The sequence below is a fragment of the Heliangelus exortis genome, chromosome 15 (assembly GCF_036169615.1).
Source record: "Heliangelus exortis chromosome 15, bHelExo1.hap1, whole genome shotgun sequence".
NCBI lineage: Eukaryota > Metazoa > Chordata > Aves > Apodiformes > Trochilidae > Heliangelus > Heliangelus exortis.
In genome coordinates, this window is record NC_092436.1 from 13263660 (window position 1) to 13290104 (window position 26445).

At 37.8% G+C, this 26445-nt stretch overlaps 1 protein-coding gene across 10 annotated transcripts in view; it reads right to left on the reverse strand.

Moving 5' to 3' along the window:
• TENM2 (teneurin transmembrane protein 2) overlaps nucleotides 1–26445 on the reverse strand; it is a 558019-nt gene that overhangs the window by 131190 nt on the left and 400384 nt on the right. For all 10 annotated transcript variants that reach the window (XM_071758386.1, XM_071758385.1, XM_071758384.1 and 7 more), the window contains one exon: nucleotides 20505–20743. In XM_071758386.1, the coding sequence (XP_071614487.1) occupies nucleotides 20505–20743 (239 nt within the window). The remainder of the gene's footprint in view (nucleotides 1–20504; nucleotides 20744–26445) is intronic.

The following is a 26445-nucleotide window of genomic DNA, read 5'->3' on the forward strand; positions in this document are numbered from 1 at the left end:
ATTTTATTGAATTTTGAATATGCAGTTTCAAAGCAATTCAAATGAATTTGCCTAAGGCCTCAGATCAGTAAAAGTACTGATACCATCTGCAGCAGGCTTCCTAAATTTGAAGCATTTAGAAACAGGTGACAGAATAGGAGCTTTCCATGTAAGGACTGACACTCATGAAAAGCCTGCTAAACAAACTTGGTTATTCCCCATCTTGGCATGGAGAGAACTGTATGGCTTTCAGCCCAGTTTTCACAATAGCACTGGTAATAATGGGAAGTTCCATTTTACATCCTTTTTTAATTCATCTATATTTTTCCAAGTTAAAAAGGAATCACTGAGTTTCAACTATTTCAGAATATCTGTATGAGTGGAGATATAGATCAGATTGTGAAGAACATGAGCTCTTAACAAAAGGCTGCATTAAGAAATCCTGAAACCAACATCTAGCAGGTTGAGACCTCTTTCAGGTTCATGAAACTCTAATGAGGTTATTAAAACATGGGTTGTTGTAAAGAAGAAAACTCAAAGACATGATTATAACATCCTTCCCCTCACACAGTACTTTCTCAGGTACAGAACTGTAAATCTGTAAATATCCAGAAAAGGCAGAATAATAATAATAAAGAAAAAAAAAGTTATCTTGATGCCCTATGTGGCACATATGATGGACATATTTAGTTACTCTGAGCTGAGTCTCATACAGAGTCTGCAATGCCAACATAACCCTGATCTGCCAGCTACAAAACCAAATATTATTGCCCACTCATAATGCCATCCAATTCCTCCAGCAAGCAGAGGCAGAAGTTGTCCATACTCATGGACCACTTAGAATATGCCTGACAGGTACAAACTTAAACACTCCTGGGCTACCTGCCTGGCTGTCTATACAACCAGGAGGCAGAGCCTCAGCCACAGGAAGCAGAGTGTGTCAGCTCAGCTCGAGAGCTTTATAAGAGCTGCGATGAGGTGGTTTTGGTCCCAGGACACAGCCAGGCACTTACTTTACGCTGAACGGGGAGTCAGGGTGCTGCTTATTGGTTTCTATTGTTTCACTGCCCTGTTTCTATATACACAGCCCTGTCAGAGTAAGGGTGTCACAGATCACTAGTACCTACTTCTCTTTTCTGTAGGTTTTAACAGCACCCATATGATTTATAGAAGTAACAACCTTATTTGGGCCACAGTATTCTTAAAGAGAGAGGTTATTTTTATCTTTTTCTCCCCTTCTGTCATCCTACCTGAGTACACTAACAGAAAGATACAGCTTGGCAAGGGAGCTGGAGGCAGAAAAGGGCAATCTGGGGAAGGGTACTGTCAGATAGAGTCAGACAGCTTACTTTTAATAGCAATCCTGTCAATGACTTATGCCTTTTAAAAGATCCCTAAAGAATAAACTATAAAGAACTTGCTGAAAAGAACAACATGTATTCCAATCAACTTGTGACTGTACTTCAAATCTGCAATGAACATTCACTTTCCAAAGTGCTTTATACTATACTCAGCACATGATGCAAATGTGTGTAAGCACCGCTGGGATAAAACCAAAGACTTACTTACAAGGGGGACATCCATGCAGACAACTACTTTTGTCACTTATGCTTCTGGGAAAGCATTTATACTAAAAAACAAAGGAACAGTGGCTTAAAGGTGAAAAATCAAGACAAGATTTTCATCTTCAGAGGTACGTAATAATTCTCTTATTCTCTACCCTTCTCTCTTATTCAGAAAATTTTGGTGAAGTTTAACAATTGGAATCCAGGAAAAAATCTGAGCGTGCAGCCTCCCTTTGGGGAGGGAGGAGAGAGGAGCGAGCAGAGGGAGCTGTCAGAAAGAAGTACATTATTTATTATTTCCATATGCAATAAAGTACAGTGGTGTGAGCCTGGGAGTTACATCTGCCAAGCACAGCCATCTTTGCCCTTCTAGGAACCGTTTCAGTGCTTGAAGGGATGCAGCATGCACAATGCAGCCATCTCATCCTTGTGACATAAACCAGTCACCACATGTAAAAAGCCACAATGCAAAGATTATTCCCAAAGCTGTGGCAGAAAAGGGCTACTGATATTCTTTGTTAACACAACTTAAATGATCCCATAAGAGGCAGAAAGTCACCTTCTGACTTTGCCAAATACAGGGTACTCGGCAGAAGCTACACATGTTTTGCCCCATTAAAGTGATTCTGGTGTTGTAGATAATTTAAGTCATTAAATGAAAACTTTGATTTATCTTTTAACTTGTATTTTAGCAACTTAGCATCCATTAAAATATTGCAAACACTGGAATCAAACCTACAAAATCTTACTTACAAATGCAGACTTTCCTTTTGAGAATAGTTGTGCCAGCATTGATGGCTACACTTGTGACAAAAAATTTTCAGAATAGGTCCATAATGCACGTTCTACCTGTATCTGCACCCAGTCCTCAAGGTATCTCTTAATTAGTGGTATCATTTTCTGAATTATTCACTATACCTGTCATGTAAATTCAATGGCGAGAATTTTAGGATTTAATTGTAGGAGAGATCAAAATAAAAGTATCCCTAAATAGCTTAAGTGTTCTTAGCCACTTGTTCCATGTTTTATGGTTTCCACTGATTTCAGTAATATCCCTCAAAGCGAGCACGAGGATAAAACATGCCCTGTGTGAATTCATCTGCCATCCTTCACAGCATCAGTTTTATGCTCTGCAACCAACTGTGGCCAATGAAGTACCACATATACTTTATACTTTAACATGAACCCATCACTAGAGACACAAAAAGTGCCATGCAACAGAGGTTCAACAGCTGCATGTGCAACACAGAAATGCAACTTAATTCCTTATGGAGAAATGCAAAAGAACTATATGAAAACAGCAGAAGCTGGGCCGCAACAGTTTTAGTCATGTCTTTAGACAGATGCAAATAAATCTTTAGCATTTGCAAGGAAAACTGGTTTACTCTAAAATAACTGGCAGTATTCCCTTGTAAGATCCAAGAAGCAATTTTATGCTTTGCACAGGAAGGGTACAGCCACTGCCAGCTTTGTGAAATCAGGGAGAATGCAATGTCTACTGGACTAAGTCTAACTGATCATTAGACCAGAGTAAAAAATCTGGGGTTGAACCCTGTATGTTCACTCAAGATTGTTCCCTCAGAACCTTTAAGCAGCTCATCTGCTTATGCATGATTTAGAGTTGGAAGCTTCTAAACCTGATCTCAGTTTTTGAAAACAAAAACAGCTCAGGAAGGCCTGGGCTTTCACCCAGCAGGCCCTGCTTGAGCCTCTGGGGTGCCTTATCTCTTGTGAGGAAAATAAATGTTTTGTGAGCTAAGAAACAACTTTCTTTCTCCATCAGTATCAGGTTGATATCATCAATGTCCCTAGTCTCTCACTCACCTCATGATGTCTTGCTGGAGGCCTGCACACAGCCCAGGCCCTGCCCCATGCCTGCCAAGAAGCTCCCTGCACAGAGCTGAGCCCTGCCTGGGGTAGTTATCCTCAGGAGAAACATGGCCCCTGATACCTCACAGACAGCCCACATTTGATACATGTGGGAAGGACTGATTCAGTAAATACCAATATTGATCCATAAGACCCTTAAGAAATCAATTGAGCATCATCCTCTGTTACATATTCTCACACTGGATTTGTGAAAAATTATGTCAAATGCTACACCTAAAAACTTGAGCACTTCTCAAGTGGCCACAGCAACATTAGTCTGGTGTACCTAGGCACTGGCATGCTGGAGACTGAGCTGTCAAAAAGAAGAGCACAACATTGCTGGTTTTTCTCCTTGACAGAAGCACTACAAAATAAGGGAAGCTGTGACAGGGATGCAAACTGCAACACCTGCCCAGCACAGAAACAGCCTCCACTTCTGCCACCCTTCTCTAGCACCTTACAGCCATAGCATGCTGCTTAGCTTTGTTTACCTCAATAGTCCCTGGTGGATGGCTGCATGGTGCATTGTGTAGGCTGATGATTTAGTGGTTGCCTGCTGATACCAGAGGGAGCAGCGTTTTCCTCTTCAGAGCCTGCTTTGTAAATCAATCACTAAATTATATGCTACTTCATTCACATATTTTTGGGCTTCCATCTGATGTAAGACACCTGCCGTGGTGATAACTGACAAAATATATGGAACCTGGGGAGCGGATGAGGAAAAGATGGGAAGGAGAACTCTGACTGTCTTTGCACATGCAACCTACTGACAGAAATACTCAAGTAAATGGCATGCAAATGCTGTAGATTGAAGTTACTGAATTTTTGAGTAGCACAATGCAGTGCATACCATTGCTGTTGCACGAGAATACAAGCACTTAAAGAGCAATCTTCAAAGCAGGAAAATAAGATGTACCCAGCTGTGTTTAAATTCATATGCATTGAGAAGAAAATTCTTTTTCTATACTGATTCCACCAAGAAATCGAAGATTAAAAATTATCCAAAAAGTGAACAAAATTCTACAGTCAAACTTGAATGACCATGAAGAGCAGAACTGGTTTTATTAATCTGTATCTTAGAAACATGTGATTTAAAGCAGTTTTGCAACTTCTCCCCTAATTAATCTGTATCAGATTATTTGGTTGCAATAATGATCTTACTGTCCAGATCAAAACAAAACTCCACAAAACAACTAACATTTTTCAGAGTAATTTGGGTATGTTGGCAGAGTTGTCAACATGAAAACAAACCGGTACTGCTAACGTTCACATTTCCTTATATTTTATCTTTCCTTTGCAAGGCCTTAGAATTTTTTTTTCAGTAGCAACATACTAATTACTTTCCTTGGAATTAGAATCAAGATTCCTGCAGATTTTCAAATGAGAAAACACGTTATCAACCGTAACAGGAACATAAACAGAAAGGAATGTCTTCTACATGTAACAGCATTAAAAGAAGGAGTGTGTAGTATCTGCATTAGAAGATGGATGAGCAAACCTGAGGTGGGCAGATTTCTGTGCAAGCAGAAGCATTTTGCAAGCTTCACTAAGAGGCTGGGATCTGCTCCTTCCAAAAGAAAATCAAGCAGAAAGCAGAAATAACACACTGCTCTTTTTCCTTGTTATCTAAACTTCTTTCCATCAAGCTGTATGGGAAATAGAATATAACCTATCTTCTGACCTTCAAAACAGAGCATTAATGTAAAATATTTAATTACTATGGTTACAGCTTCTACCAAATCAGATAATGCTTCAAGTAATTTTATTTTTTAAGGTTAATATCCTGCTAATAAAAGACTATAGACTGATAGCCCCAGAACCTGATATTTGCCATTTAGTCTCAGAACAGGAGAAATATAGAAAGATTCCCCCAGTGCTCCAGCTTCTCTTCTGCTCTGAAGAAATTGCTCCTTTATCATTGTTTATTCTGGAAAAGCATAATACTTTATCTAAAATAATGACAAGAAGGGACTTAGCACTGAATGCGGACAAAAGGACCTCAGACCATTATTCTGGCAACAACCATCAGGTTCACTTAATATCATGGGGTTTGGTCCCCTCAGCAGAGCCTCCCCTCCTTAGAGCTGGGCTGGGCTGATTTCCATTTTCCTTCTGCTCACCTTGCAGGAGGAAAAAAAATACAGAAATAGCTTCACTTCCCAAAGAAGCAGTGTTTCCCCAACAAACAGCCTGAAAAGCAGTATTTTAGCCCACTGCGGCAATAATTTTGAGTCCTGAAATAAAAACGGATAAGATTGTGCTGAGAAAGCAAGTCCTGCATCCTAAAAGCCCAGATGAAGACTTTAATTGCTTTGGTAGCACTCAAAGCTACAGCACCCTTCTTGCATAGAGTTACTTGGGGAAATCAAACTCTGGGGAACAAGTGATTAGGTAGAGCAGGACAGTGAGAAAACCACTGTGACAAACAGATCCAAAAACCTCTGCTGGCCTTCACATTAAGTAGAAAATAAGAACACACCTTCAGTAGCACACCAATATGGTTCAATAAAATAACTAAATAATATCAGTTATTCACAATTAAAGGTGTTGAGATGTTGGTTAAAAAATTATTTTGCCTACTGTAATGGAAAATAATGATAAAACACCGCTCCAAACGTGAAATGAACAACTAAGATTCTCTGGGAAGTGTGTGCAGTGAATCCTGTGTTAGCATTCCAGTACTCGGTGAAGAAGTCAATTCATTATCAACAGATACTTTCACGCACATTCTGCTCCTGAACTACCTGAAAATAGGCATGAATAGGAATGAAACTTAACCACTTTGTGCTATGCTTTCTTTTTGTTTTGAAACCCAACACTCTTCATTAGCTCTCGTTATTACATGACTTTTAAATACCAGAATATAGAGCCTGATACTACCCAAAGCAGAGTCAAACCCAGCATACTCAGGTTCAGTTTTTTACAGTAATTTCAAATATATACATTATTGAAAATCAGTGTAGTCATCCAGAATGTAGGAATAACAACATTAACTTTCACCCCAGTAAAGTGCTTATAAACTAAATTACCATTAACTATTATTCATCTCAGTTCTAGAAAACAATAAATCCTAGTCTTAACTTCAAGCATTATTTTTTGAAAAAGAATAAGTAATCTCATTGAGCAGGAAATACAACTTCTGTCTCTTTTTCATTCCTCCAACTATCATTATTTACCAGAAGCTAATTCAGCCTATTTATAGAAAAATCAAGCTGTTTTTTTGGCTTTTCTGTACTAGAATTAATCAGAAGCAGCATGATCCCACATTTAATTTCAATCACAGCAGATAGTGCTTTACAAATAAATAAAACTTATAAAAAAAATTGTTTCTCCTAAATGCGATACTCACTTTTCCTTATGGAAAGTAAAATCTAGAACAATGGCTTCTACATGAACTTTTGTTCATTTTTGTAATTACAAGCGTGCCACAGAGTATTTCTGCTCAATAAAATCCAAGTGCATAAGTAAAACAGCATTTTTGAAAGACATCAGTGATATATGGGTGATCTATAAGATGTCCAAGCAATTGAGAATGAAAATGTCCATAGGGCAATACAAACTGTGTAAGAAGGAAGGAAAAAAAAAAAAAGGTTTATGACCAAAAGAATCTATCAGTCCTCACTTAAGCCACAGAGGCAAGGGCTATCAGGTGGTGCATGGAAATCCTTCTGTAGACCTGGGACTTTATTTCAGTTTAAGTTAAAGAATTCTGTTATCAATTTGCTAGCTAGATTTTGTAGAGGGATAGCAGAATTCAGCCCAATCTGTTAGTCCTTCATTAGGACACTCGTTCTACATGTTCTCCTTGCATGGCATCCCAACCTATTTTTGTCTTGTAAGCTCATACAGCTGGTAAGTGGTGACAGAGATATTGTGAAGTAGTGGCTACAACTCTGCCAAGGTCAGGAAAGAAATAGATGGTCAGAGCTACCTGATATTACACTGAAAGAGGAGGAAGTGAAACATCTGCACTGCCTCTTCATCTCTCATCTGACCCTGTGCTCACAGAAGCTTGCATCTAACTTTCAGCCAGTGAAACAGATAAACTTTGGTTTAAAGTCCTAAGAAGTACCTAAGAAAACTTTAAACTTGAGTTTTGCCCAGTGGTGATCTGCTTTTAAATCCATACTGTCAAAATGAGAGCTAGAGGGATTTGCATTTCGTTTATAACTGGGACAAACTGCTTTGTCCTAAAGCCCTGAAGACTTTCTCTAGTGCTGCAGTTCCCAGAAATGTACACAGGGAACAGCAGTTTTCTGGAGACCCAGCTGATCTGTCAGTCTGTTGGGAGAGTCTAGATTTAGTGTTCAGTGAACTTTATGTATGTTATACTGAAACTTAGGTAAAAGATTGTACTGAAACACCCTGTAGCAACAATGGGTCTGTCACACTTTTCATAGAAGAGAACAACTCATAATTCATTATCAGTAACTACTGGTGGCCAGTATGTACTAGATCACTCCAAAACACAACACACTCTTCGATACTATGAATTTCACCTCTGCTGAGGTGAAAAACCTACACAAGCTTATTAGTTCTCATTCCTTGCTTCACTCTCACACGTGCATTTCCTTCACAAAAGGCACACATGGACTATTTACACAAATGGGTGTAGGTGAAGGTAAAATTCCGACAAATACATAAATGAACGAAAACATAGGGGAATTATTTTCTTAATTTCTGTCAATTTCTAGCACTATTAGTTACTTTTAGTACAGAGAAAATCTACGTAAGACTTAATTGATTCTAGTAACATATAAAACACATCGCTAGGACATCACTAAAATATGCAGTGAGAAATCAGTTCAGTTTGTAGATAGGTATACACATTAACACAAAAAGCAAACTAGAGACATAAGACAATTCCATCTACTGCATATTTAGCCTTTTCATAATTTGCAGCCTAACCTCTATTATAAGCTTGCCATTTCAATTCAGACCTTTGACTTCCAAGAAGAGGCTTTAGGGAAAACTGTTTATATTCAGGATTAGCTTTAAAAGGTAAAGCTATCATAGAGTAATACTATCTTTATCTTAACAGACTACTCAGAAAGTTCCAACTGAAATGGCATTTTATACTAAGCAATAATGTGTCAATTTGTAAATAGCATGCAAGGCAACTGTATTACTGAAAACCAGGGGTACTGACTGCAGGATTTCCATTTCCTGAGCTGACAGAAGGGATATTTTCACAACAGCGGAACACATGGATTTCAAAGGCCTCCCCCAGCCAACAGCTGACACTGACAAGCACCATGACTTCCTGAAGGCTGACCAGACACTGCATAGTGCCCATACTGTTCATGGAAATCATAGCTAACAAAATATTCCAACCAAAGAGGGTAAGCAGCAGCCTCACAGACTTAAAGACACTCCCTAACTAAAGTGAGGAGAAAGCATCTAGGATTTTGTATTTTCTTTCAGCCAAGAAGGGACATGAGTTCCCAAGGGACAAAGATTCACTGTTGTCTTCATTACAATTTTACTCCTTCACCTTCATCTACAATTACCTGCCTGCCTAACCTTTGTCTTGCAAGACATACAAGTCTTTTGTCTCTGAAAACAGAAACATTTGGGGCCACATAGTAAAACTGAGTAAGAAAACTTGCAAATTTCAACTAAAAGTATCCACACAGAACTTTACTGGTGATTTGCTCTGTTCAGTAATTTACTCATGTGGCAAATCCCTGAGTATTGAACTTAAACTACTTCACTGCTTTGAACAACTGTAAAAAATTATATGCAACTCCAGAGTCATGACTATACTAAAGAAAAAAGCAAGGTATGCAATAGGTGCAACCGTTACCTCTTTTGCAAAATGGTCTGGGACTGTCAAGAGTATACAAGCTGTAGCACGCAGCAGAAGCTATTAATGGACAGCATTTAAAACAAAATCTGCTGTGGAATATTAGAGGGTGCTGACCGTTGAGAATTTTTTTTTTCTATGTGCTAAAGACAACAACAATTCCTAAGTTTTGGCCCCAGAGCTGTTGTTTACACCGTTCTAGTCAGGAAAGCCAAGCTCAGTGGTAAGGATAAGGCTCCACAATCAAAAGGTAAAAACTAGGATGAATTTTGTGTGGCCCAAAGCCACATATTGCCTCTTTTCTGCAAAATGATTAAGTGCATACTGGTAACAGGCACAGGGCAAAGGCATCCACCTTGAGAATTGACATTTCCAGGTCCAGGCCATGAACCTGCTAATGCTTGGCAGGGGAGGATTTGTGGCACTACCCACAACCTGCAGTTCACTCTTTTCCCCTGTCTCTGGAGCTCTTTAAATAGTCCTAGAATGAGCCCAAGGAGTGCACGGACTACTCTAGCAGGCTGCACCTGCCTAGTGACCCCTCAACTGTGCTGCACAGAGAACAAAATCATCAGCAAAATACTCCTCTGATCAAAGTAGCTGCTACAAAGTCTTCAGTCTCAGATTGAAATGCAGGTTGGAATGCAGATAGCTTTAAAACTGGCAACCAGGATTTCCAGAATGGGGAATCCCATATTAAATATTTGTTCCTAAATTCATGGGAAGCACAGTCAAAGCAAATTCTCACTCGTTCAATTTATCTGCCATGTATCTAGTGTTCCAGGAGTTTGAAATCAATGTTAAGACAATTACACTGTATTTAAACACCTTTTTCTGTTCTGTTAGTTTTCTACTGGAAAACATGGCAGAATATACGAGTGATTTATGAATGCTCACTTAACAAAGTCAAACAGCATATTAAAACAATACTTCACAGCACAGTGAAACAGAGTTAAGCAAACCATTTCCACAGTGATGTTTATAGAAAGAACACACAGAGATTTATGAAAAGAAGAAAATAATCTGAGGATGAATAGAACCATGTGTATTAAATACTGTTAAACCTTTATATATCCTGAAAGCAAAAGATAAAGCTCATTCTGGCTATGCAAAATCTAAAATATAATATAAAAATCACAGCTTTTCAACCTTAGTACTTTCCATTTACAAATATTTTAAGATGAGATTGAATGAAACCCTTCACTAACCTATATCCTGAAAATAAGTATTATTTGCAGTCTCTCTAATAGCATGCCCACACGAGTGGGCAGTGGAGATCAAATGACAGAAAACCAATCAAGCAGCAAGATGCATCATGCTATTTTCTTGAATGTCCCTAAATTCACTGTTTTCAGTTACAGTAACAGACTTCCTTGGCCACAGGCCTAATTGGTGGCACTTGCCCATGGCTGCATGGACAATTGCAATGACCCAGGTTGTGAAACTAAATAATGAGCCTCTGAATTGAATAAGGAGTGTCAGAACAACAGAAGGAAACACTGGCTAAGGAGGGACACATCTGCAGCTGCAGGTGCATCCTCAGCTGGTGCTCAAGGAGAATGAATATTTTAATTTGTAGTCTATTTGCTGCAAAAGGATACCTGTTTAAGATACGCCATGGAGTACAATATCACAATCCAAGAAAAGGAAAGCAACTTTTCTGTATTTCTGAGAAGAAATAGCTGTCTCTACCATCACATCATAGTTTTACTATTACCAGCTAATACAACAGCAGACAGAAAGTGCAGCTGCGGTCCACAGCATATTTGGCATTTGGGCCCAAGCATAATCCCTCACGTAATGGAAAACCTATTTCTATTTCTGCACCCTTGCTACTCTTCATACTGAAGAGGCTTGCATCTGTCTCCCATTTATTGAAGCTTATTCTTCATCTAGACAGCCAGGTCTGGTTTGTGCTAGAAATTATGTTTTAAAATAACAATTTTTGTATTACTTATTTTAGGATTTTCAGGAAGCTTCCAGAGATGCAGAAAAAATCTTCTTGTGAAGAAGACCCTAATACTCTTGATGAACCAATCCCCAAATCCCTGACCTACATTTAAAAATATTGATGTTTTTAAGGTTCAAAATAAGTAGAAAGACAATAACACTATTTTACAAGTTAAAATGACATCAAGGCATCAAATTTAAAACCTCCCCATACAAGAATAAGGCTAAACAGATCCCACAGTTTTTCTTAATGAGCAGGGTCCATTATGAGCTCTTCCCTTTTCTCGTGGGGTTGGGGTTTTGCATTTCAATGATTAATGGAGTCTCAAGATGTAGAAGGTGTTATGCATGAAGCAAGAAACAACATGTATAATAAACATTTTGGCTCAATAAATCTTACATGCCCAAATTGCATGTCTATTCTCTTTGTGCTCTCTGCTGCCTTGTGGCCAATTTAAAAATGATTGTCTATTTTTAGGTCCCAGCTCTGCATCACATTCTTATATGCACGGTTCTTTCCTCAGAAAAGACCTTACATGATATAGGCATAATAACCCACTACTGTGAGATAAATGTGACTATGAAGGTGCATTGCCTTTCTCTGGTAACTGTTACTGTGCCTGCTGTGAAACTCTTTAATTTGATAGTAGCAGTTTGGCTTTGCACTTGCTTGTGGTACAACTGGGCTACAGTTGGCTTATGAGGCCATAATTAGGATACCGAGAATGAGCAGTTCATGCCATGCTTGCTGAAGTAGCCATGGACAGGACCTGCTGATCATCTCCTGCCTTCTTCAGCATCTCATTACTGCATTACTTGTATGCAGTCATCTGTACCTCACAGGCAGCAAGAAGACTCTTGGAGAAAGAATTAATAAACTGGAAGCAGAAGATGCAAAAAACAAAAAAACCAAAAAAACCAAAAAAACAAACAAAACAACAACATTAAAAAAAAACAAACCCCAGAAACCAAAAGCATCACTACAAAAATTGTGTAGAACACAAAGATTTAAACAAAACAAATGTTAACATGCAGGTACAGGCAGCATGTATGCAGCAGACTGACTGACCTTTCAAGGAGTGGTGTCTAATCTAAGTCACTTTCTGCCACAGAAACAGAGCACCCCTTTGCAACCAGCAAATGGGGAAACTTTTCTGTCACACTGGCACTAGTATGTGCAAACATCTGTTCTCTGACTTTCCTCAGAAAGTATCAATTCAGAAGAATGTTGAAAGTAATCAACTAATCAGCCAACCAGCAAATTAAAAAGAGCTTTAAAATTAAGCGTAGCACTGTTATAAATTATGTATATTGCCTGTGAAAAAACATGATGTAAATCTGGACATCCCAGAGAAGAAAACAAACTAAACCCAGAGCATATTTAGTTTTAGATAAGGTCCTATAAAATCAATATAAGAGAATGAAATTCCCTTTGCATTCAGGAATTATATTAATACAAATGCTTGTCTTTTTTGGTCATTATTTAGTAATAGCCAAGATAAAGACAATAATATCTAATAATCACAGTGGGGCTCAGCAGCAGTGATACTCTCCATTACCAAATCTGCTCAACATACAAGCCTAAACATGACTTTTTTTAACTAACTACATTCTTCATTTTGTCATTGTAATTCAAGCTTCTGCTGTCAGAAACAATTATGAGAAATGAAGTAGGACACAATTCACTTAATATATAAGGAAGTATAGATGTGTTAGCAAAAAAAGGAGCCTCTCCTTGCTACACCCCTTATTCTAATAAATAACAATGTCATTGCCTCACCCACACTAATCATGGTCAAATCCTTTTGTGGAAAACAAACATTCACTCATACTCAGTGAAAGGATTACATGTCTTAAGAGTTTAGCAGTCATCATTTTTCAGGCAAAAAATGCCTCAAACCATTAGCCGTGGTAATAATTCCTCTCAGTGGGGGACTAACTGGGGACTGACTGGCTGGGGAGCAACTCTGTGGGAAAGACCCTGGAGTCCCAGTGGGCAGAGAGTCCAACATGAGCCAGCTACACACCCTGGCAGCAAAGGCTGCTGTAGGAACAGAAAGCAGCAGCTGTAGGAACAGAAACACACCCAGGAGGCCCAGGGAGACGATTATGCCCACCCACTCTGAAGTCATTAATATCCTTCTAGGATAGCTTCACCCAGTTTTGGGGTTCCCAATAAAACGATGACATCAATAAAACAGAGCAGGCCACCAGGGTGGCTGGGAGCTTGAGCACTTGCTCTGGGAGAAGGGGCTGAGGGAGCTGTGTGTGTTTGCCCTGGGAAAGAGGTACCTGCGAGGGCTTAAAAGCAGCCTCCCAATACTTAGAAGTCATCAAGAAGATAGGCTCTTAACACTGGTATACCGTAAGAGCACAAACCAAAGTCTGTGCACTGAAAAAGGGCAAAATCTGGACATAAGGAAATACTTATTTCCACATGAGGACAGTCAAGGAGTCGAATAGCTTGCCCAGTCTTTGTCCTTTGAGTCCTTAAAAGACCAGGATGGACTCTGGAGATGAAGCAGGTATGAGCAGAAGACCGGACTAGAAAGCTTCAGAGGTGCTTTCCAATCTGAATTGTCCTATAACCTTGTAAATCTGGACTGCAACATTTTCCTAGGAATCAGACAGGTTGTCATGGAAAATGCAGTTTTTCCAGTTTATAACTCTAAGGGTAACAACTAAAGAATAACAAGATACAATGTCATGTGAATATGGTGTGCTAGATGCTCATACCCACTGACCTTGGGGCATGCCAGTGACTTGATTACTGGGTGTTTAGAATAGGTAAGGTGTCTGGGACTGTATCCATAGTGAAGTGAGCTGGTAGCTCCAATATGATGCAGCAAGACTACATAGGATTAAAGCCTGAATAAACAAAAGCTAAAACAATCCCCAAACTGTTTCTTAAACAAGTTTTTAAATTACTGAAAGGAGGAAGTTTCACTGCATTATATGGTGAGTTTTTCCTGTATTTCATAGCCCTGTCTTTTCTGTTCTCAATGTTCCACCTTTTTTCCCCTCCATATTTTCTGTAGCTTAACCTGTCTTATTTTCACTACTTAAATGTAATCCCTATTCTTCTATTTCATCTTCCAGCAAGTTCCCTGAATATTTGCTTGTCTCTATAGTACACTTAAGTATTTTTTATTTGTGCTTTCATAGTAGCCATTTAATTAGCCACACTGAGGAAATCCATGTCACATCTTTCATTATGCTATTACTGCACTGAGCAAGAGTTGCAGTCCTGAGTGATCACATGTACGTCTGCACTAAGATGAATAAGATCGTAGGCATGCTAAGTGCATAACAACACAACAAGTTAGCAGAGAATCAGAGCAGCAAATAGTATATATGACTCCATACATGATCTCAGTACAAATAGCTGCTAATATAGTAATGTCTCCCTAGGGAGAAACGAGACTTTTTATACTGATCTTGAGCATCAACTTTCCAGAGAGCATGACCACAGGTTTATTTAATAAGTACCTCTGACATGGCATTATATTAGCAAAATTTAATCTTCAATATCCCTTATGCTCACCCTTTCCCTGGAAAATGATCTCATTTTAGTATGCTGGGTTAGGTTATAAAGCATTTCTCACCACAGCATCTCAAAGCTTTTGTGTAATTTTTGCTCCTGACTTGCTGCAAGACTTCTTTTGCAACTACTGATCTCTGCTATCTCTTTGCCCCGACAAGACTTTATACCTGTGATATGGAATTAAATACTAGACTACTAAAAAAATTCATAATATTCAGTACTTGCACTGATGAAAGTGAGAACGGGCTCTGTTGCACAGCCATTATGAAACCCAGGGCGTTTTCTTGTTTGTGTATTCTAGGACTGTGACACTGCATGTAAACACAGCATGTGCTTCACAACTGAGGTAAAGAAAAAAAGAAAGAGAAGCATACCTGAGGAAGTAATTTCTGCAGCTTTGAGTTGAAAAAGGCAAAACCCCAAAACATGCACTGCATAAATTATAATTTTACTGATAAACTAATTACATCACATTTCTTATTTTTGTCGTACCTCTACCACGCTACATGTTTTGAGTAGTGCAGAATCAGCTAGAACAGCTAAATTCAGCTGGGTAGTTACAATACTTGACTCAAGTTTACAGTGATATATTTCAAGAGCTTCTAAGAGGGACTACCAGCACCTGTGAAACTCCTTCTTCAGAGACTCATCCTATGTTGTGCAATATGCATTCAAAACCAAACAAAAATGTGACCCTCCAAAACCAACCCTATTAACACACAAGTAAAAATACCCACTTCATCTCTTGTTTCATGACAAGTTTTCAGAGTGTTTCTTCAACTTAAGAGCTAAGCAGAAGGGTTTTCATTTTCAAACACTAAGCACTGAATAACATTAGTCAATTATGGAAACACTGGTTTCACTCTAATTTCAAGTGCTGAGGTTTACTGGATTAAACCCCCAACAAAGACAAAGGGAATCCAATAGGCTGCCAAGACTGTCCCTTCACTACTTCCATTATCTCCAAGATCCTAACTAGACAAAACAACAGGTTTTCTTGGAAACAATCTCTAGCTTTTATTTTTTACTCAAGAAAAGCACAAGCAAACCATACTCATTAGCACATATAAAACCTCTGACTCTTTGTAGTGCCATGCATGTACAGCATGCTGGAGCATTCTGCCTCTAGGAAAACTGACTCCTACACCTAATCAATCTCTTGCATCTTTCCACTGTAACAGGATACTTGCTGGGCTAGAAAGTCACATCTGAAGCTCCTGAAGCCAAGCTCCACGATCCCCTATACCTGTGCATAGTGTTCTTATGCAATGGGGCCAGCTGGTTTTTGCTGCAAGGCTCAAAGCCTCTCTTCTCAGAGGTAGCAACAGACAAGCTTGCCAAGCTACTACTCCTCTCTGTCAGATTGACTGATACCAGTCAGTTAGAATTACTTAATGTGTGACATTCAGAATATGACAGGCATATTCTACAATTTAATTACTGCCCCTTAACTGACACCTATTTTCAATGTAAATTTGAGAAGAGAACATTCTGTCATCAGCTAATCCTGCAAGACGCAGAGCTCCTTCAGTTTGCATTGATTTCAAGTGAATCTGTTAGCAGTGATTGGCAGCCAGATGACCTCTGCCTCTCAGAGGTTCCATCTTTGCATGATTTTCCCTTTTTTCAGTCTTGGTTTCCAAAATGTCTAGCATATTTCATTTCAGTGAAGCCTGGACACGACAAAGTCAGTGGCTTTCTGACTCTACAAGTAAAAGAAACCAAATGCAATGTTAAGAAATGAAATGTAGGCTGCTATTTGTCAAAAACATCTCGGAGAGAGAGAAAAATCAACTGATACATAAAACAGCCACTTGAACAAACTGTTTTGATTAATCCAATCTGTGGAAACAGGGTCTAAAGTAGAGTTGGACTTAGAACTGAAAGAAATTACAAGTATTAATGAACTTCTCTTACAAGCACATTCCTTAGCAGCTCCCTGACTCATCTGTGAGAACGTTGTAATTCAACTTGATACCAACACCTGAAGAATACAATTTCATGCAAATGGTGGTAGGTGCTCTTATTTGAATCAGAGCAAAGATGAGACTTCTACTTGCAAGTCAAATTTTTTCAGAAACCTCATAAATTCCATCTGACACAGAAACTAAAACTTTGGTGGGTAGAAGAAGGATAACAAAAAATATTAACCACTCTTCAGCTACATGTTTTTTATCCTTAAAACACCTGTGATGCTTTCTAACAGCAAGATGTCTAACAAAATATTTGCTCTATGATCATGCTTTTATTTTAAATTATGTAGGGAATAAACCCTCCCCTCCCCCATTTCCATTTGCTTAGTTAACTGCCAGACACTTTGTCAATTCATCTCTGTCTATACCACAGAAATGAATATATTTTATATTTAAAGTTTACGCAAAAAACTGAAACTTTATCATAAATCTTATGTGACTTTAGGGCCAAATAACACTGAAGAGTGAGTTGAAAGATTTTCATGTGCAACATATGCACTAAGTAGTGCAAGCATACTAGTCTCATAATTTCTACAATTTCCCTTGTATTTTTTCTGTACCTTCTTGCACATAACATAAGTAGGTAAAACAGAATCAATATTCCCAAAGTTATCAGTCTGTGTCTCAATATACTGTTTCTAGGTGGAATATCTTTAAACTTATTGTAGCTTTTAATTTTCCCAGGAAATAACAGGGATTTTTGGGTTTGGGTTCTTTTTTTCCCCCAAAAAGTAAATTTCACAAACTTTTAAATATACCACATTTTAAACATACTGACATGTTGATGGTCACATGTTCTTTGATACACAGTTAGATTGATGGGAATCAGAGGAGCATAGGTGCTTTAAAAAAAGTAGTATTTATGTTTGGCAGCAATTACTTTGTGGAAAACAGAAGGTGACTCTCTTTTTCCTCTTCTCCTTTATTCTTTAATATTTTTTCCTCACCAAGTTTGGCATGAAGTTGGCAAAAACTAATTTAACATGACAAATGCTTTCATCACTTTTATCACCTTAACCTCTGAAGCGAACACTGAAGAAGACAGTATGTGTGGTACATGCTTTTCTTTCCACACTTTATAAATTACTTTCTTGTAACTGGGTTTTACCACCAGTCCAGTATCTTCAGGATGTCCTAATCTGAATGGCTGGTTCTACATTCTTCATACGTCACCCCTAGCTAAAAGGAATAACTCCTGGGTTTTGTGAAATGACTTATGTCTCAAACAGGATTGCAGGCCAATTTTATTTACATGAATGCTGGATTCTACCACAATATTGTGCACTACTACCAATTTATATTCAGCAATTCATTTACATCTGGCTACTGAAGAAATAGGGAGAAGTTCTAAACTTGGCTTTAAATAAACAGAATACATTCTGTCTACCATATAGGGAAAAAGTTAAGTGAATTTGTCCTATGCTCTGCTATTAAAAACAGTGTAACATTCAGCCACAGAAACACCTTAAAATGTTCTTTTTCATGGAAACAATCTGAATTTTTTTTGCCTCTGTCTAGTTCCTTAATGAAAAAAAATTCAAAGTTGCTTGATTTATTTTCAGCCTGGTGAATCTCATGTGTGTCTAAGTTTCTGCAGAAACTTGGTCAGGATAGAGGAACCTAGGCATAGAACAGCATGTCTAAGATAGCAAACTGTACACATACGAAACCAAGCATATTTTTCACATCCACACGCCATTTCACAGTAACCAAAATGCCACAGAAACCTACAGGAATTTTCCCCAGACAATAGGATAAGTTTCAGAAGATGATTTAGGAAAACTCAGATAACGTCAGTACTAACTGGCCTATAAAGGAAGAATCTATCTAAATAACCAAACTTCAATGGCCTTTAGTGGATCTAACCCATCAATCTACATGTGTCTTAAAGGAAATAAACCCCCCAATTTCCTTCTGACAAGGCATATTGTCACTTTTTCCAAAAGCATTGTGTTTCTTAAAATCTCATAATGACCAGGTTCACATCAGACCAAAATCTCAAACCTGTCCTAATAACTGAGGCTGTGGGAAAGTGAGAACTGTTAATCTTGGGCTTAAGTAAAATGATGAGTCCCAACAAGACAAGCAGGGGGAAGGGCAATACTGCAGTAGCTCCTCCCTATGTATTTTGATGTCAGAATTTTAAGGATAGGAGCAGCTTTAAATACGGCCAACACCCTCTTCCTAAAACCTGCTTTCTTGTATTCACTGCCCAACTCCATTGCACTCATGAGACAGGAATGAAAACCTCGAGACTGTCAAAAGGGATCACTTATGTCATTACTTGGAACAGAGCATTCATAAATTACTAAGAGTCAATGCATTGCCTTACATTCTCTCTCTTGTCTTAGTGTATAAAAGTGTATAAAGCAATAACCATGTTGCACAACTTTGCTTTAGATTACAGTAACCTAAATACCAAGGAAAAATACATTTCATAATCCATCACTCCAAAGTTATTCACATGATTAAAATATTCAGCTTGTAGTATATAATTTCCCATGAGTATAATCACTCAAACAGGGAGCTGCTGTATGATAACTGTCAAGTTCAATAAATCATTTGCTTTCCAATCTTTTTTTTTATATATATTAGACTAAGGCTTTTATTCTTCTGAGGTTTTCTACAGAAGACATAGAGAGATGGTTAGTTCTGTGATACGGAGTATTCTGGGACTTAGGCTTGGCCTAAAGAGACAGCAGCAGCAATATAGTAGGCCAGGCAGCTCTCTCTCACTACTGCATATATTAATTACATATGGAGGCTCATTAATACTAAACTCAAGATTTCCTTAGAAAATAGTGTCTATTCTGATGAGTCAGATTATCTACTAAAATAAATATAAAACAAACAGATATTTCTCTTCAAATGGAGAGAGTAGGGAGAAAATTCAGCACAACTTTTTATGGCTTTTGAGCACTAAGTATGGGAATAGTTCCAGAGATGAACTAAAAAACCACACAGAATAGGTCTGGAAATTATTAACAGGAAATATTGATGTGCTACCCTAATTCTGCCATTTACTTAGAAAAGCCAGTTTCTGCAGCATATCACTCTAATCACCATATTGGTTAATGCACTGGAAAAGGTAAAAATACGCAGCTAGGCACTTAGTGCAGACACTTAGAAACTAACTCCAAAACAAGGGGGATACCCAAGGGAGAGGAAGTCAGATATAAATTAAGACAGGCAAAATAGCAGGAGCATGTTAAAAAGTCTTGAAAGACCACAGAAAAAAAGCATAACATTTACAGTTTCCTTTCTAGATTTTTGCGTACAAAACAGTAAGGATGCATGAAATACAGAAAATAATAGCACTCAAAATGGAACTACTGAGAACTAACACCACCAGGGATTTAGACACACAAACAGATACAAGACTGAAACTTAGGAGTCAAAATGATTTTGTGTATTTTATGTAAAGGTAGAATGCAATATGTCAATTCAAGTTAGCTTCTGTTATTTATATGGATTCACCATCTATCACAATATTTCCAAATAGTTTTTAAACATATGGTAGTACATGAAAAAAAACATTATGTCACCCTCTGCTTCGATCATCCATGAAAGATTTTTACCTGACACATAAAATTAACTGCACATTGACAATCCTGAATAGATTTCTTGCTTCCACTAATCTCATGACAGTGAACAGGACTTGAACATTTTCTTTTTCCTCATTAATAAATGTAAGAAATAATAATTTTCTTTGCTCAGTAAGAACACAAATCTACAAAATTGATGGACCATCCTTTCACCTACTCAAGTCTCATTTGCTGATACAGTCATGCAATTTCACAGAGAAAATACAGACTTACCTATAAAATATGCTAGCAGGATGGCAAGCAGGACTGCAGCAGCAATTGCAGATAAAGCAGCACATTTCCAGCTACAATACTTGGAGGGTTTTTTCAGCTTGAATGCATTCCTGGAGAACGTATTTCTAGGTAACAGTCTGGGAGGTGGAGTATAGACTGTGCCTGAGGTCAGTGGGTAACCTGGGGAAGAACTACTGAACAGTGGAGTAGTTCCAGAAGATGTCTTAAACAAGAAATGCCTGAAAAACATAAAATGGAACACAGCTGAAAATGGCAACTCCTGTACTTAAGAAAGAAAATCTCCTATTCCTGCTCCATGCCATAATGTGCTAAATTCAACTAAAACAAACAAAAAAATAATTTTGCACACAGTGATAAGAAGATGAAAATTGCCAGTCTTTTTGCTACCAGAGCATAACAACTTTCACTAAAACAGTGTCAGGCTATCTGCTTAATCTTTTCTGTAATTAGATGCAACTTGACCAGACACTAGATAAAACAGCAGCATGACCAATGAAGTGTCTTTGTGTACCAGTTCAGATGGCACCTGTAGGAAGTGTGAGCAGTCTAGGAACAAAAGCCATCTTCAATTGTGATGTCACTATCAATTCCTTTTTGCCTGTGTTCCATTAGGACTAAGCAACTAATTCCACTGCTAAAGACCTGCATCTTATATTTGTACAACAGAATACATAAAAAGAAAACATTTTTTGAGTTCATAGGTTTACATGACTTCCCTATGGGATCTGCTGCCCAACAAATATTCTGAGATTAAAAAATTACAAGTCTCATTAACACCCTTGGCAAAAGCTGCCAGCAAAAAAAAAAAAAAAAAAAAAAAAAAAAAAAAAAAAAAATCCATTATGAATGTATAAAGCAAAAAACAGTACTGTAAGAAAAAATATTGCCAGAATTACAATGCATTTTTTTTCCCCTAGTGGTACACAGGTTTGGTTCAAACTAAAGCAATCACTATAAGCACAAAATTCAGCAGAAGACGACTTTTACTGCACATAATTTTAGTAAAAAGATTAGAAGGGACAATACAAACTGCCTAACAAATTCCCAGAAAATTATGCCAATGGAAAAAGCAAACTAGAAGACTGGATTTAATCTCTAGATTAACTTCTCACACTCAGGAAGAGCTGACTACAAACAAGTTCTCAATATATGATAAAAAGAGAAGAAAGGTGGTGGTCTTCAAGAGGGCCATTTGTTTTGAGACAGAAGAGCTTTGAAGATCCATCTCATATCCTCCTCCTTCACAGCTCTGAAAAACAAGTTCTCCTTGGAATCAGCAAGACTGAAGATACTCAGTAGTTTCCAAAATCATCAAAACCATAGTCAAAACAACCCAAGTCTTCCTTCAAAAGTAAAAAAACATTAACACTTAAAAAGCCAGCACTGTTTATTACAACAATGATTTTGGAAGACTGAAATTGAAATGTCTCCTCAGTACATTTTCCAACCCATCATCATGCATGTGTGCACTTAAGAGACAGAATTTACTGTGTACTTAGTATACAAACCAAAGTGATTTGAAAGTGTATTACAGTGTTTGCTTTGAAGTGAAACCCAGAGCATAATAAGTGGCAGAAAATTTGTATACAGGTAGCAGACAGTGAAAGGAAGGCTGGCCAGGTTCCCCAGGTGTACCATTAAACATCCACATTTGAAGACAGCCTCTGAAAATATGTTCTTTTTTTAATGCAATCATTATGAACTCTGTTAATGAAAATGAAGAATCAATTAATTTGACACTCTTTGGTATTCAGAGTTTTTGCTTGTTTGGTTTTTTTAAACCACAAATGACCTTGTATGTAACTTTGATAGTGATCAAAATTTAGTTTGTTTCAGAAAACACTTCTGTCACCTCATACAGTGGTAGCATGCACTGTCATAACTTTTTGTTTGTGCTTTGGAGACACACAAGCACACAATTAGAAGTGGCTTCCAAAGCCTAACTATCTCAATTAATTTAAATCTGTTTTGGAGGATTTTTTGGGGGGGATTCTGTTTGTTTCATTAAGGTGTGTGTTTTGTGTTTGGTGTTTTTTTGTTTTTGCTTTTTATGTAGTATTGTAAAGCAAAGAAAGAATTAGAATAATAAAAAGGGAACATTCTAACCAGCTACCTAACAGTAACCTTTGTTAATTTTTCAAATAATGTTGCTCTTCTTTCCTCATCAGTGAGGCTCGTTAGATATTAAAATATTTTCTCTTCTGCACATTGCGTATGATGCATGAGAAAAAATGGTACAGGCAATTGTTAAAAATGGTTTCGCCCTTTTATATGACCTAGACTTTTAAACTAGAAACCACACATGCCAGTTACAAGAAAGAAAGAAATAATAAAAGTCTGATTTCATGAACACTTAATTTCAAATGTTTCTTTACTTTGCAATTGTTCAATTAAAATAACTAGGGAAAATTACATTAACAAGCTGGTTGTGTTACACTGAATCTATTGACACATCTATTCCTTTTGTCTGGTTAAAGCCTGATTAACACTTGCTAGCAGAAGCAATTTCAGTTTTTTCTGCTTGCTCTCTGTTGCTGAGAATCAAATACAGCATTTAGGATAGAAACAGGGGTTGGGAAGGGAGGGGTGGGGGGGAAGGAGAGACCTGCATCTGTCTGAGCCCAGGACCCCCTTCTCCTTCAACAGTTTGTTCTTTTTTCATGCCCAAAGCAGATCTCACAGAATCAAACTGGAAATTGCAGTTCTTGGAATTTTCCTTATCTGAAATGTCAAGGTTTTTAAACCCAGGAATTTTGCCTTCTTTTTAGCTGAAAAGGCAGCTACAGTAGCGACAGAAAATTTAATATAAAGCATTGTTAAAGTAAACACAGGTATCTAATGAAACCCTGTTCCCATTAAAATTGAATTAATGAATATCTAGATACGTTTTAATAGAAGACATCAATCATATACTGTTTCAGTATGATTATGTCAGAAGAAAAAAAGTAGAATAAAGAATAGTTCCACTGTGACCTACTTTGAAATATATAAAGAATACCAAAATACTTATAATGCAGATATGATCTCTATCATATTGTTAAAGCTGGTCAGAAGGTGATAGAATAAAAAAAGGCAAATTGCAGTGGATACATTAAAATGTGTCATTCTTAAAGCAAAAAAAAAAACAACAAAAACAACCAAACCAAAACCCACAACCCCCCCCCCCCCCCAAAATAACAAAAAAATCAAGCAACAACAAAAACCAAAAAACCACCAAGCCTTTTTAGAAAGCTGGCACTCATAAGCTGGAGACCAGATTAGTAGAAATACCTTAAGTTATTTAAGGTTAAGGCACCTTAAGTTATTTAAAGTTAAGGCACAGCAGAGGGACTGGCAATGCAAAAGGCAAAATCCTTGGACACCCCAGTTTTATATCTAGATTGAACTACAAATGAAAATAAATTGATTTGTCTCAACTCTACGCCTAAACCCAACAATCTATAGCTATATTTTTATGTGGGATTTGATATGCACTGGTGCAACCAATTGTCTGTGGGCCCAAGGTGCACAGAGAAAACATGAGCACTTCTCAGTATTAATTACAGTCTCACAGCAGTAAGACTGGGAGTGCAATGTACAATGACTACTTCTGAAAAGAAATTAACTTATTTGTACTTATTCATTGAATTTCAAATAGATTCCATATTAGAACTAAAAATACCTGCATATTCTGCATCTTACCTGTATCAAAGATTATTATGAAAAACATCTATTCAACCTCACAATTAGCATTAATAATGTGATTGAGACTAATTCCTATGGTGAGAACATGGGAGTAAAATTGCTAAGTCTTAGCCTAGTCTCCCTAATTTCTGTGCACTGTGAACACATTCCTGTACCAGAAAACTACAAAATATGTTTGTCATTATACAATCATTCAGTAATTTAAGCATTCATGACAGCTGTGGAAGGAGCCTGAATGCTGCTCCCAGAAAATAAGTTTGGCTTGTCACCAGCTCAGTGCTCTCTCCCCTGCTCTGGGGTTTTCTGGGCTGTCACCCCCCTTTCCTTTGTTTCAGGCATATGTGCTGCTGATGCACTGGGTCACAGACTGGGACCTCGTCACTGATGCCATGAGAAAGGTGACATCTACGCAAGTTTAGCTTGCAAAAGGACATTTGTCCTCAGTTCTGTGGACTAATGGTAAATGGAAAAAGCTATATTTTGCTTTCTTCATTAATCCAGAGTTCTCTATAGCATTTATATTTCCACAGGTCAAAAGGATCTCTGGTGTTCAGGGAATAGTGGTCTGACAGACTGTATTAACTTCCATATTCTTTGAACAAGCAATCTTTTCTTCCTGCTTTCTGGCCAGATTGTCATGGCAGCACATTGCAATAATCAGTCGAGGAAAAAAAAAAAAAAAAAAAAAGAAAAGAAAAAAAAAAAAAAAAAAAAAAAAAAAAAAAGGCTTTTTGAGATGAAAAATTGCAGTAGAAAGGAAGAACAAGATACATTCTAACATAAATTGCTTCTTTCCTTCCTCATACTATCCTAAGCTTATTCTGTATGGAAAAAGAAATTGAGACCTGTAATGCTTAAATTGTCTTCTTACATTATTTTTTTCATAGGTTTTTAAAAGTAATAATAAAGATACATACCATGAGAATAGAAATAGCTCAGTTTAGTAATTCTAGGACTTAAATATCTTCAAGGTGTGGTAAACACACATTCATCTACAATTTTATTCTTACCAGAAAAAACAATGCGATATAAAATGCAACATGATGGGTTTCACTGGAGGAAAAAAAATAACCTTTTGCAGTCCTCCAAACAAGTAGCGATGTGTTATTTTATGTCAGGGGAAGCCTCAAATTGGCTGCCATATTCAGACAATGAAGTGTTACAGCAGTTTTCTAACTTCCACAGAAAAAGAAAACAACACTAAAGAAAAATACAAGTTGTCCTTATGCCTTTTTACGCTAAGAATGAACTCTGAGTGTCAGACTGATGCAAAGCTTGGTTACCTGGGGAAGGGGCTGTCTTCATCTAGCCAAAATCTGGGCCTAAACTGAAGCAGTTGCTCTCACCTGATGACCTATCCCCAGCTGAGTAGGGGAAACAGGATGAGGAGGGTTGAAACAAAAATGGATTTAATGAAATAGCACAACTAATATAAACACCAGCATAAAGTACTCAAGCTCAGCATAGCTCCCGTTTATCTTGAGTCCAAAGAGAGGGTGGGACACCCCTGTTGGGCACTGGGGGCATCTTCCATGGCTGGAGGTCCTGTCTAATTTTAGCTCAGCCTGTGCTCCTGGGGGGATTCTGGCCCAGGGAAACCAGGACATGGTATCTCAGTCTTCGCCCAAAGGAGATTTAAATGCATGTTCCAGCAGAGAAATTTAGGATTATCAGTCAGGTGTACACAGCTGAGGTCTCTCTGGAGGGTAAAATTGCAGACAAGTTTCTGCCCTTTTTAGTGTCTAGAATACAGGGACTTGGGTATTCCCTAAATGCACTTAAGTTAACAATAAAGGTTTAAACTGTTATCTGTATGTGTTTAAATTGTACCCTTACAAGAAACTGTCTCAATCACAGCTAATCTACCAACTGAACTCATCAGCATACAAGATACACTAAGTGGCTATGTGCACACTTGCTTCCAATATGTCTGTAGCAGAGGACAGTCCTCATGATAAAACACAAGTGTTCTTCAGCCTGCTGCAGATAATAAATTTGTAACCAACTGTGCATGGTGCAGGAACTAAGGGCACTCTATTAAGCACAGAAACAATAATTCAGAATGAACACATCAATGCCAAGGGGACACTTCTGTCCACTGTAACATAATGTTGAACCTCACAGCAGCCACCCTGCCTGCAGCACAGCTCTAATACCATCTCCCCAGCTCCTGAAAGGCTCACAATTCCTTAAAGGCTGGGTTCTTCACATCCCCTGGCAGTGTCTTCTAAAAAAT